This window comes from Mustelus asterias, chromosome 17 (genome assembly GCF_964213995.1).
Source record: "Mustelus asterias chromosome 17, sMusAst1.hap1.1, whole genome shotgun sequence".
In the NCBI taxonomy this organism is placed as follows: Eukaryota; Metazoa; Chordata; class Chondrichthyes; order Carcharhiniformes; family Triakidae; genus Mustelus; species Mustelus asterias.
The window spans coordinates 65623266-65636887 of NC_135817.1; the positions used below are offsets into that span (position 1 = coordinate 65623266).

The 13622-nt window shown below is 44.0% G+C and overlaps 1 protein-coding gene across 6 annotated transcripts in view; it reads left to right on the forward strand.

The window, feature by feature from the left end:
• Positions 1–227: 227 nt before the first annotated feature.
• Positions 228–13622, forward strand: part of vgll3 (vestigial-like family member 3) — a 108212-nt gene continuing 94817 nt past the window's right edge. For 3 of the 6 annotated variants that reach the window (XM_078232856.1, XM_078232855.1, XM_078232854.1), the window contains exons 1-3: positions 228–665; positions 2864–3116; positions 4447–4935. In XM_078232856.1, coding sequence (XP_078088982.1) covers positions 549–665; positions 2864–3116; positions 4447–4935 — 859 coding nt within the window. In that variant the 5' untranslated portion in view covers positions 228–548. Of the gene's footprint in view, positions 666–2863; positions 3117–4446; positions 4936–10338; positions 10454–13622 lie in introns of all 6 variants that reach the window. The other 3 variants (XM_078232850.1, XM_078232852.1, XM_078232851.1) reach the window with 3 other exon arrangements.

Here is a 13622-nt window from a genome sequence, read left to right on the forward strand (position 1 = left end):
CACAGAATAGTGTCTGCCAATCAGCTGAACTTCAAACTGATCCAGCAGCTTATCCAGTGTGATTGTAAATCCATTTAAAAATAGCTAGTGCACAAAAGGAGAAGTTTGGGAAAAAAAGTAACAACTGTCTAAATATTGAGAAATGCTTCAGTATTGCGGGTGGGAGGGGCTTGCTGCTGTGTTGGCCAATAGAAAAGGGCAGGGTCTTGTCCAATCAGGAGTGGGGCAGGCGGAGTTGCTGATGTTCCCATCAATCAGACCCCAAAACTTTCTACAAAGAGTCCCCGGCACCGGACAGGCGGAGGCGGCTCGTATTGTCTTAATGTTCAGAACTTTTTAACTCTCTCTTCTCCCTCCTGCCCCCCGCCCCCCTCCTTCTTTCCAGCGAGGACGTACAAAGCGAGGATGCGAGGGACGAGTCCCTTCTAAGATTGAAGCAGTATCTCCCACCCCACTCCACCCCAATCTCTCTCCCCACCGCACCGCCCCCCCCCCAACCCCTCTACCCACCCAACACAAATGCGAGTGATCGGAAAGTGGGGTCGGTCATGAGTTGTCTGGATGTTATGTATCATCAGTCTTATGGAGCGCACCAGTACTTTCCAGCAGCCGCCGCCGCAGCAGCCTACACCACAGCCTGTTACCGTCACCATCAATCACAACAGGTAAGGGCAGTGCCAGCCTTACCCCCCCAACCAGACGGGCATCTGATTGAGACAAACGAGGTAAAGGGAGGGGAGGGCGAGAGAGAGAGAGTGTGGAGGGGGGGGGGGGGGAGAGAAAGAGAGGCGAAATAGCAGCTGCCTTGTAAACTGGCTGTGAGTCAGCTGTCAAATTCCGCTGCGGTTTCTTCATTCCGTTTGACAACACATGACGCGACCTCTCGGATATGTCTGACAAGATTGCTCTGAAATTCTCTGCATAGCAGCCCGTGGGTCGGAGGGGTGGGTGTGTTTCTCTCCCAGAGTTTCAGCCCAAAAGCACTCGCAGGAATGGAAAACCGGGCCCGTCTCATTTGTCCATGTGTTATCCCAAATAATATATTTCATTCACTCCCCCGCGTGTGCAATTGTCAAGATAAAACAGCCCTACTTTGATTAATGTCGAAGGAGTTTCCCACCTGATCAAAGAATCACTTGAAAAAATTAAATGAATCTAACTTTATTTTTCATTGTGACACACACACATTCTGATCTCTGTCTTTTGGTAAAGACTTCTGTGTAAAAAATAAGAGATCCTTGGAGCCTGTCTGACAATTGTACGGTACAAAAGTTACAACCGAATACAATTGGAAATGCAGCACCCAATTAATATCTGCCGCCCATTTTGCAACTGCAACAATAGTGAAATCAACACAAAAGTTGCTGGGGGGAAAAACCCCCCAGCGGGTCTGGCAGCAACTGTGCAGAGAGGGATGGAGAGAAACAGAATTAACTTTTCGAATTCAACATGACTTCTTCAGAACTGATGTTGGCATCAGCTGGTTTTTTTTGTTTGGAATAGGCCCTTGAATCACTCCCTCAACCCGGGACAGATACTAAATCAATCAACAACTGTACCTCCAGTAGGTACTGGAATAACCCAGTGTGGATCAGTGAACAGTAAGCCACAATTAATCCAAGTGGTAGAACTCGCGTGAATAAAGCGAGTGAGTGAGGATGGAGCTGCAATTTGCAGCAGTGATTTGGATAAGGTGTATGGTAAAATGTAAATGCTGCCACGCTAAACTCATTCAAGATGTGAATAGTTCTGCAAGCAGACAGGCTAGACCACAGTAACAAGCCGTGGGAACGCGACATTTTCAAGGGATTGACACTGGATATTAAGGGGAATGATATCCCGGCAGCAGTGAGCAGAAACATTTTTTGGAATCTTGGAGGTCCGGCCCTTTTCTGTTATTTAGGGGATTGGAATTTTCATGACATCCTACACTGTACACACGTAATGCCGAGGTAAATAAGTCCCTCATAGTTTAAGTATCAATGTCACAAGCAGGCTTACATTAACACTACAGTGGAGTTACTGTGAGAATCCCCTAGTCGCCACGCTCCAGCGCCTGTTCGGGTACACTGAGGGAGAATTTAGCATGCCCAATGCACCTAACCAGCACGTCTTCCAGACTGTGGGAGGAAACCACAACACCCGGAGGAAACCCACGCAGACACGGGAGAATGTGCAGACCCAAATCGGGACTCGAACCCAGGTCCTTGGCGCTATGAGGTAGCAGTGCTAACCACTGGGCCACAGTGTTGCTTATGGCCCTATGTTATCATAACTCGGCCTTGTTATCTACACTGGACTCTAATACATTTATATCACTAAATATACAAATCATAGTTAATATCGACTATATAGAAATAGGATTTAAATATTAATCCGTTCAGCAAGTTTTGTCATCTCACTGATATATTGGATTTTTTGATTTGATTTATTATTGTCACATATATTGGTGTACAGTGAAAAGCATTGTTTCCTGCGCGCTATACAGACAAAGCATACCATTCATAAAGTACATAGGGGAGAAGGAAAGGACGTTGCAGAAATATATTATTGAAGGATAGAATTAGAATTGGAATTGAAGTGCCACTGCACATCCAGAGCACTCAGCGTACCTTTCTGTATCTCTCTTTAGACAAAATCTATAGGAGGTTCAATTTATGAAGCTTTCCTTTATAAGTAAAACGAAGTGTTGTATTTTGTATTTCTAATAATGGGACAGTCCTTTTGTTGGCGCCGTGGGGTGCAGTAAAAGTGCAACTTGTTCCCGGAGTGGGAGAGTGGAGTTCTGGAAGGGAGATTTGTGTCCTAGCTCTTGTTGCCCAATTGTATCTGAACTGCCGCTTGCTCCCGTGTTCACTTGCAGCAGAAGTTAGCCCGACCCGGCAAGATGCAAGAATCGATGGAGAACAACCCGCCCAGCAAAGAAAGCGAGAAGGAGCAGCCTCCCGAGGCCGAGTACATCAGTTCCAGATGCGTGCTGCTCACCTACTTCCAGGGGGACATCGGCGCCGTGGTGGACGAACATTTCAGCAGAGCCCTCAGTCAGCCCAGCAACTTCCACGGGAGCGACAGCCCGAACTCAAAGCCCCAGGCTTCCTCCAGCTCCGTGTGGAAAGGTAGGGCAAGCAACCTCTGCAAGTAAACACTGCCACTCTAATGAACTGACGGTCGCTTATTTAGCAGCTTATTGGTAAAGAGTTAGTGTGAAGAAATGTTGAGGGATTTACTTAGTGTGCACACAGCAGGAGATGGGACTAAATGAGAAACTTGACCAAGGAGTATTCATGGTTAGAGGAAGATTTACACCTATGCATGTTTATTTGTAGCAGGTTCAAAGGGAATGTTAGTTTTAATTAGAGCGTGCCATCTGGGACAATATTTGACCAAATTATTGACCCAATCCAATATTATTTATCATACTCATATTGATAAATTAATACATCCTGCAAATAGCAATAAAGGATTTGTGGTGATAGCGGGATTATTGAATACTCCCTATTTGATAGTTTAAAGGTCGGCTACTCCTGATACTCTTTGGAACGGGATCGCACTTTTTTGCCTTGACTCGCCCGTAATAGAGAGTGCAGAATCCACCCAGTTTTACTCACACTGCCCACTTGTGACAATAATAATAAAATCACCTGCTCCCGACACACTGACATCTTCCACCCTCGCAACTCCCCTGCCCTTCTGCTAAATCTAATTCTCAGTTTATTCTCTTGCCTCTTTGGACTGAGCAGAATATAAAATTGATAGTAAAAGGACCAGGGAGAGCTACCCCGATTCCCAACCATTGCTCTCAAACCACCAAATCTTAATTGGATGTAGTTTTAATAAGCGGAGCCTCGCCATAAGTTTAGAGAGCCTGCCTTTTTATACCTTTAATATTTACGTTGCGTAGCAAGGTGCCCAGTGGAGGCAAAGTGGGGAAACCTGCCTGGTGCATACGAGTTAAGAAAAGACAGGCTGCGGAGGCAGGCTGCTAACTGATCGCTGGGGAAGATTTCCGACCAGGCTAAAATCCGGCACTCTGTGCCCACTTGCAGTTTCATGCCGTGTGGGAGATTTATTCCACTGTCAACACTGTTGTTTTCCTCAGGGTTCGGTTAAAGTGAACCTGGTGCAGAGATGCTGAGTGGTAAAAGGCTTCAGGCTGTCCGGAGATTCACTGTAGTTCATGTCAACTTCGATTTCCTTAGGAATCCAGTTACACCTAATGCCCCATTTCTCAATCACAATCGTGGTTAGCCGTGATTGGGAAGATTTATACTGGATGTAGCTTCTACCTCTTGCATAATAGTTCAGCAAACAACCAGCCTTTATTGATCCCAGTTTGCAGTCACTCTACCAAACATCCGACTATTGTATATGTATAGTAGTATTTTGCACATTACATTCAAAGGATCTGGCAAATTTTAATGTCCTTATTTTTTCCCCCCTTTTCAGAAGGATCGCCATTCCCTCCAAGTCAGAAGAACAATTTCCCTGCTTCTTTCTGGAGCAGCACTTACCAAGCCCCAGCACCACCGGCTCTGAGTGCAAATCACCCCGAGATCTCTACTGCGTCCGGTGCGGTGTTTCACTCCCCAGATCCCATGGCTTGGCCTGGACATGGACTACACCAGGCCAGCGCCCCGCCCTCCACTGCTGAGCCATGGCCCTACACACTGGCGTCCCAGGGGAGTTCCAGCTATCCGCTTGTGCATGAGGTTTACCCACATATGCACCACCCACACGCCCACGCCCACCATCACAGCCCACATCTCGACCCGTGTTACGGCTCATTCTTGGTACCATCAGTGAGGGCAGCCAGGATTACCACAGCGCCAGGTGAGATCACAAAGACGGACCCTACTGCTCCAGCTGCTGGTTCCTCATGGACTGGAGCTTTTCATGGAGCGCTTGAAATGGCACAAGCAGTAAACTTTGATACAGGTAAGGAGGAAGCCATTCCCTTGAAATTATTAGTAGCCAGGTATATTTGTTAAGATTTTCATATCTTCTGACTTTAAATAACGATAATATTTTCATCAAAGTTCTCGTGTAATAAAAAAAATATTAAAATGCAGGTATTGAATTACAACAATAGCATTTATCTAAATACTTTCACATTTTAGCAAAATAAGAATTCAGGCTGGATCTAATGAAGCAACATGAACCATCAAGAAGAATTACTCAGCCCATTATCTCTATACTGGCTCTTCACTAGAGCAATCCCAAACCAATCCATTCCCCTTCTTACTCCTGATAGTCTTTCCTCCTTTCTTCCAATTATAATCCAAATTTTCCTTAAAAGATGCCCTAATCTCTGCTTCAACTATTCCTGAATAAAGACATTTTCCTAACTTGTCTCTGCCTTTCTGTTAAACTGATAATGCCTCACTATTAACGTAAAAAGTTAAAGTTTATTTATTAGTCACAAGTAGGCTTACATTCGCACTGCCATGAAGTTATTGTGAAAATCCCCTAGTCGCCACACTCTGGCACCTGGTCGGGTACACTGAGGGAGAATTTAGCATGGCTGATGCACCTAACTTGCACATCTTTGGACTGTGGGAGGAAACCGGAGTACCCGGAGGAAACCCACGCAGACACAGGAAGAACGTGCAAACTCCACACAGTGACCCAAGCACAGGAATTGAACCCAGGTCCCTGGCACTGTGAGGCAGCAGTGCTAACCCTGTGCCACCGTGCTTCCTAATCAAATGCGATATTATAATGTGTATAAATATATAATATATTTTAGCCCATTATTACTAATTCATCTGTTGGCTTTAATATCCTTTCTGTAATAAGGTACTCAAAACTGCATACACATTATCACTCTAACAGTGGCATAAATGTTGTCATCTACAAATTTGTCATTACTTCTTTATTCTTGTATTCTACAATCACATTTCTAAATCCCAAAATGCTGTTGATTTTAATATTACTTATTTACCTGCATTTCCATTTTTAGAAAATTATGTCCTTGAGTTCCTTGATCTGCCCAGTCCTCCACATTCTTCAGAGTTTCCACTAATTATATATTGCCATTGTGTTCCCACATCAAACATATTGCTTCATACTTCTCCACATTAACTTGTATTTGCCTGGCGTCTGCTACCTTCCTAAAGTATTTTGGTCATTCTTCTTGCTGCTTGCCAAATCATAGTTGAATCTTCAGAAAATGTCAATATAATGTCCCTGGGTCCAAATCCTAATCATCTGTATGTAAACCAGGAGCAAAAATAAGACCGAGTATTGACTCCACATCAGGGGAACTCAGCCTTCTGCTTCCCTCCAGTGTTATAAAGAAATAGTGAATCCCATAACACACACAAGTATTTTTTTGTGTATAAAAATACTACCCAGAGCCCCGGCTGTCCCCAGTACCCAGAGCCCTGGCTTCTCCCCGGTAAACATAGTAAGAAGTCTCACAACACTAGGTTAAAGTCCAAAAGTTTTATTTTGTAGCAAAAGCCGCCCCCCAGTGTGGGGATGCTGGCGTTGGACTGGGGTAAGCACAGTTAGAAGTCTCACAACACCAAATTAAAGTCCAACAGGTTTATTTGGTAGCACAAGCCACAAGCTTTCGGAGCGCTGCTCCTTCATCAGGTGAGAGGGAGTCGTGTTCACAAGCAGCCCTGGCTGCCTCCGATACCCAGAGCCTTGGCTGCCCCCGGTACCCAGAGCCCTGGCTGCCTGCGGTACCCAGAGCCCTGGCTGCCTGCGGTACCCAGAGCCCTGGCTGCCTCCAGTACTCAAAGCCCTGGCTGACCCAGTACCCAGAGCCTTAGCTGCCTCTGGTACCCAGAGCCCTGGCTGACCCTGATATGATAACTAGAGCCCTGGCTGCCTGCAGTACCCAGAGCCCCGGCTGCCCCCGGTACCCAGAGCCGTGGTTACCTCTGATACCCAGATTCCTAGCTGCCTTCAGAACCCAGAGCCCTGGCTGCCTCCAGTACCCAGAGCCCTGGCTGTCTCTGGTACCCAAAGCCCGGTACCCAGAGCCCTGACTGCCCCCGATAACCAGAGTCCTGGCTGCCCCCAGTACCCAGAGCCCTGGCTGACCCAGTACCCAGAGCCTTGGCTGCCCCGGTAATCAGAGCCCTGGCTGCCCCCATTACCCAGAGTCCTCTTTGCCCCTGCTATTGGGAGCTCCCACTTTCTGGTGTTGGTATCAGCTATCCCCTCTGGAATCTTCTCACAGACTCCTGGGAGGCCCCTCATTTGAGAGCCTCTACTGTAGCAGACATCATTTGATTCCATTCTCCAATTCTACCCTAATTTTGTTTTCCGTGTATCAAGTTACTTCGTAAAAATGATAACCCATTTCCTCTTACATCTGAATTGTTGCAACAAATCTCCTGTCAGACAAATTACTGACTGCCTTCTGGAAAACTATACCCTCCACTGCTACTGGGTTCTCTTGATCTATCCAATAAATCATTTATTGTAAAACTTTATTACATTTGTCAAGAATTGCATGTCTTTAACAAATCCATCCTCACTGTCTTGATAGATTCCAAACAGCCATAAATTCTGTATTAAATTACAGATTCTAAAAGTTTTCTCTCTAATGATTTTAGATGAAAAGAGCTTTCATTAGCTGATACACTTTTTATCAATTCTTCAACAGTAGAATTAACCACCAATTTGCATAGATAGGGATGGCAGAAAAAATGTACTTAAATGCTCTTCAATCTTCTCTCTGAATTTCTTCAATTAACTAGGATACATGCCATCAGGACCTACTGTTCTGTTAATATTTTCAGAAGTGTTTCTTCACTATAGTCATTTATAACAATTATGCCCTACCTTTGTCTGAATGCACCAGCAATCTCACTTCCATCTTTTACTCATTTAAAGATTATTTATTAGTGTCACAAGTAGGCTTACATTAACACTGCAATAAGTTACTGTGAAAATCCCCTAGTCGCCACACTCTGGTGCCTGTTCGGGTACACTGAGGGAGAATTTAGCATGGTCAGTGCATCTAACCAGCACATCTTTTGGACTGTGGAAACCAGAGCACCTGGAGGAAAACCACGCAGTCAGAAGGAGAATGTGCAGATGCCGCAGACTCCGCACCAACAGTGATCCAAGGCCGGAATCGAACTCATGCCCCTGGCACTGTGAGGCAGCAATGCTAACCACTGCACCACCGTGCAGTAACTTCATGCAGTAACTTTTCACAGCAACTTCATTGCAGTGTTAATGTTGAGCCTATCTGTGATTAATAAATAAACTTTAATATTTGAGAAACTCAGACAATGCTGATAATTTTTAACCTCACTTTTGGACTGTAACCTAGCAGAACAGATCACCCACTCAATTGCTGAAATCAGTGGATTGAAAATCGGGCATGTTTTACAATAGATTCATGATTCACACTCAGGTTAATGTCCAGGCAGTCAACATCAACCATTCCCAACATAGCAAATATCTCCACGATACTATCAACCTCAACAAATAGATTCCCTCTTCATTCTGTAGCAGTTTAATCTGTGCTTTAACTATTCCTTTCATTGTACACACTTATCAAAGCCTTTCTCTTTGATAGCTGACTCAATGCCATCCTTTTTAGTTCAGAACAGGGCGTGAATGAAAGATAAATGCTGCTTTGTTTTCTAATTTCAAATGAAGCTTCCACAGTGACTGAGTAAGTAGTAACTATCCACTTTGGTACTCATCCGTAAGTATGATCTGGGTTCCCTCTGATGGTGAAGTTGATCTCGTCTAAGTTGGAATGAATCTGGGTCAATAACTATTCAGTGCCTATTTTGAAAAGTGGACAGGTTATGTCAGGTAAGGGCAGAACCAGGATCATTGGCCCACTCCAACGGCCTTCTGGCTTTCATGCTCAAAGACCAACTATTCTGTAAGATATTATTCAGCAAGTCATTATGAGCAAAACTGGATAGGCCGTGAAACCTGGTGTGGGGATGCCAATGCACAATTAATGCACGCAACACATGGAGCACAGCAACTTCGTATTGCCTGCTGTTCTAACTATGCAGCATACAGACAGCTCTCATCATGCTGTTGATTTAACATAATTTAAAGCAAGTCTGCACTGTTTAACGGGGGATCCACTGTGGCTGGAGCAGGTGCTGTGAGTCCTTTGTGAGCTGAATCTGATCAGGGATATATTGATCAAGTTACAATTGGAAAAAAGTGAGTTCCAAGTTTGTCAGATATTATAGTGGAGACCAGTGTGTATGTGTGTGTTGGGGGGGGGGGGGGGGAGGAGTTGGGGGCGGGGGGAGTTGGGAGCGGGGGGGTTGCTAAAGTGGGAATGATGTCCTGTATCCATATGGGGCAAGACAGTCCTCCAGACGCACATTCTCTGAAGGCAATGGGTGTAGATAGCTGTGGAGGATAATGATATAATGATACTTGGCGCCCAACATCTCACATGCCAAAAATCTCTATCAACAACAATTCGTATTATATAGAGCCTTGAACATCATGAAGCATCCCAAAGCACTTTACAGTTCATCCTGATCATCATCATCAACCTGCGTCATGTTCCACCAGTAATGAGGCAAAGCTCTTACTGATCTGAGTGGCCATGTATAGGAAGGAGATGACCCACAATGAAGACTTTCACAAGACTAAAGGAAGTCTTGATGGGTCTGGGTAAAATGGCTCCCAATCTTGTCACCATTACGTTTCTGGCAGAGTTGAGTTCGACCCCAGCTTTAGTTCGGGGACTCAGGAAGAGGATAAAGCAAAATTTGATATGGAGCCACATGGGGCAGTTAACCAAAAGTGTGGTCAGAGGCAGGCTTTATAGAGCATCTTATAGAGAGCTAGTGAGGTAGAGAATTTAGGGATGAAATTTCAGAGCTAAGTATATTGCAGCTGAAAGCGCAGCCAGAAACTGTGGAGCAGCTGAAATCAGAGATGGTCAAGAGGCCACTGTCTTGTAGAGTTGTGGGGCTGGAAAAAACTACAGAGCCAGGAAGGTGTGAGGGCATAAGGAAATTAAACAGGAACCAATGCTGGTCAGTGAGCAGAATGATTAGGGACTTGATCTGTAAAGAAAAAGGCAGCAGAATTTTGAAAGACTTCAAGTTTACGGAAGATGTAAGAGGCTGGTCAGAAGTGCATTGGGGTAGCATAGAGATAGTAAAAGCATGAACGAGGGTTTCATCAACAGATGAGCTGAGGCGATCAGAACTCATACTTACCATTCAAATGCTCCATTGCACCTTCACATACTTAGCACCACCACATGCCTCAGACCCATATCTCACAAGTGACACACACTGTCAGCTATTCAACCATGACAGCCACATCATCCAAACACATTGCACCACAATGACTGACACAATTCGCTCTCTCTTGCAGGAAATGCTGGCACACAACTGGTGAGAGCAGGAGCTAATCCCTGGGCATGGCGCTGGCCATTTTTGGGACACCCATTGCCTGGTCAGTGGAAGGACAGAAAGTATGAAAAATCAAGGTCTTCTCACACCGAAAACTCTTTCTCACATTCCACCTCAAGCCTTATCCCACACCGTTTTCTGATTTACAATCTGCAGATGGTATAAGCATGCATCTCTGACTTTCCCCTCATCCCACACCACAGGCATATCTATATGCCTTTATCCTTTCAGAGATCCAAGAGGTGCAAACTGGCCAGGCAGTGAAGAAACTACATGAAGTCAGTAATGATGAAAGCACAGCATTATCACTTGTTTTCACAATCACAATCATTAGCTCAGATTCTGGCTCTGCACATGAATTAGAGGATATTATAGAGGTGCATGGGTGGCCTACAACCAGGGGCAAGGAATAATATAGGTGCCAGCTAGCCAGAAGGGAAGGTCATGGATTCTGCTGTTGAGGACTCAGGTGAGCACCTCAATGGGGCATCCTACAGAGGAATGTATGTGCAACAAAGTGCCTGGTCCATTGAAAAGCCTGCTAGAAAGCCGGTGATCAGTGTTGAGTCCAGTTTTGTACATAACATGGAGCCCATCCTTTCCAGCATGAAATGGTAACATCCTCCATCAGCACACCTGTGGACTAGATGTCTCAGCTTCCATTGTAGCACAAGCAACTTGGGCCAAAGGTCTGAGTGGTGCTGTGGAAGCTCAATATGAAGTCACGTAAGCTCAGACCGCTGCCACCATGGCTGTAGATTACAATGTAAAAAGGGGCATGCAGGGTGGCACAACACCCAACAAGGATGAAAAATGAAACTATACAAACAATTGGAGTTATTGACTCAAATTTCAGGATATATATACAAAAATAATTGGAACTAATGGAATTCCGAGGGGAAGGAACAAATATAGTTTTTGTTGGAGGTTTCTAGAGGCAGGGAGAAAGGTAATGAGGCTGAAAGGTTTAGGAAGAGAATTCAGAAAAGAAAAAAATCTGAAAATAAAGTTCATTTATTAGTGTCACAAGTAGGCTTACATTAACACTGCAATGAAGTTACTGTGAAAATCCCCTAGTTGTCACACTCTGATGCCTCTTCGGGTATATTGAGGGAGGGAGAATCTCACATGGCCAATGCACCTAACCAGCACATCTTTTGGAGTGTAGGAGGAAACCGAAGTACCTGCAGGAAACCCATGCAGACACGGGGAGAACATGCAGACTCTGCACAGACAGTGACACAGCCGGGAATTGAACCCTCATCCCTGGCGCTGTGAGGCAGCAGTGCTAATCACTGTGCCGCCCATGATAAGGATTCAAACCTGAAAATAAATATTGCTTGTAAACCAATTTATCAAGTTTTCCTCTCAAAAGTAGCATGCAAGTGTTTATAATGACAATTTGCTCTCAATAATATTAGAAAAATAATAATAAAAGCAATTAAGTTGCCTATAGCATATGTGATGTAGCATTTTGCCATGTTCCTATTTATTTAATTAAGAAATTGAAACCACTCAAATAAAAGTCCGTCCTTTTAGTTCTCATAATGACATGTTCTTTAATTGAACTGAAGAACTGGATAATGTGCTCTGGTGTCCATGCCCTTGCAACTCTTTAGTTGGTTGCTAGGAGTTGTGGATGACCAGTTTGACCAACTCATTGTAAGAGTTCTCCTTCAACCTTTGAAGTGATAGTTAATCCTTAGCTGATGCCCCAGCTTGTTGGAAAAAACAAAATGGTAAATTCCCCATGAAGAGAATTCTTGAGGAAAATCCACATTCCATCACTTTATGACACAATATTATATCAGTGTACCATATCTGTGTTGCCAAGCGAGCATATTTAAAATTTAAGCCTTACCATCGCATAAAATATTTTGTTGAGCAGAGTTAAGAGTATGCCTGCAATCTTTTCACAATTCCTTTCCTCCTTTACTAAAGTTTCAATTCTATTTTGAACTTTTGAAAGTGTCAAACCAAAAGTATAATGCAATTGTACAGCAATATCATGCTAATACATCAGTTATGATTTCCAGGCAATAAGAAACAACAGCTTAAAACAAACATACATTCTTGACTTTTTGCATTCTTTAATAAACTTAGAATCATAGAATCCGGATAGTGCAGAAGGAGGCCATTTGACCGATTGCGTCCGCACCGACTCTCTGAGTATCTTACCTGCCCATCACCCCACCCTATCTCCGTAACCCCACACATTTACCACGGCTAATCCACCTAACCTACACCTCTTGGGACACTATAGGGCAATTTACCATGGCCAATCCACCTAACCTGTACATCTTTGGAGTGTGGGAGGAAACCGGAGCACCTGAGGGAAACCCATACAGACATGGGGAGAATGTGCAAACTCCACACAGACAGTCACCCAAGCGGCAATTGAATTCATGTCCCTTGCGCTGTGAGACAGCACCACTGTGCCACCCTAAACTTCTTTTATCATTTTTTGTCACAGATTTATTCTGTTGCTATTTGACCATCTGTGGTGAAAGGAGGTTGAAGAAAATCATTAATTTATCCGTAAAGCTGGAATCTCTCATCCAGTAGCTTCTTACATCATTAGGTCTGAGCTATGCCAATGACACCAGTTCTGGGTTTGATCTCTTCCGAATATCATTAATGCAATATTATCTTCCTCTTTTGCTGCAGTAGAGTATATTGTTGACTGAACCTTTCCTATCCTGTGAAAATCCTAAGGTATCCTAGAATTAAGTTGAGTGAGGTTTCAATTTTTTTTTTCTTTTTATTTGTCAGAAAAGAGATAAGATCATTTTAAGATCATTGTTGGTAAATAGGAAAACTATATTTCGAGACTGGTTTTTAAAACATAGTTTCGTTTTCAATTCTTGTAAGGTTTCTGCATCAAGATTTTTTTTTAATTGTTTATGGGATGCGGGCTTCACTGGTTGTGCCAGCATTTATTGCCCCATCCCTAAATGTAATTCAGAGTCAACCACATTGCTGTGAGTCAGAGTCACATATAGGCCAAACCATGTAAAGATGGTAAATTTCCTTCCCTCAAGGACATTAGTGAATCAGATGGGTTTTTAAACAATTGACAATGGTTTCATGCTCATCATCGGTATTTAGTTCCAGATTTTTATTGAATTCAAATTTCACCATCTACCATGGTGGGATTCAAACCCAGGTTCCCAGTGTATTGCCTTGGGTCACTGAATTCCAAGTCCAGTGACAATACCATGATGCCACTGCCTCCCCATAAAAGCA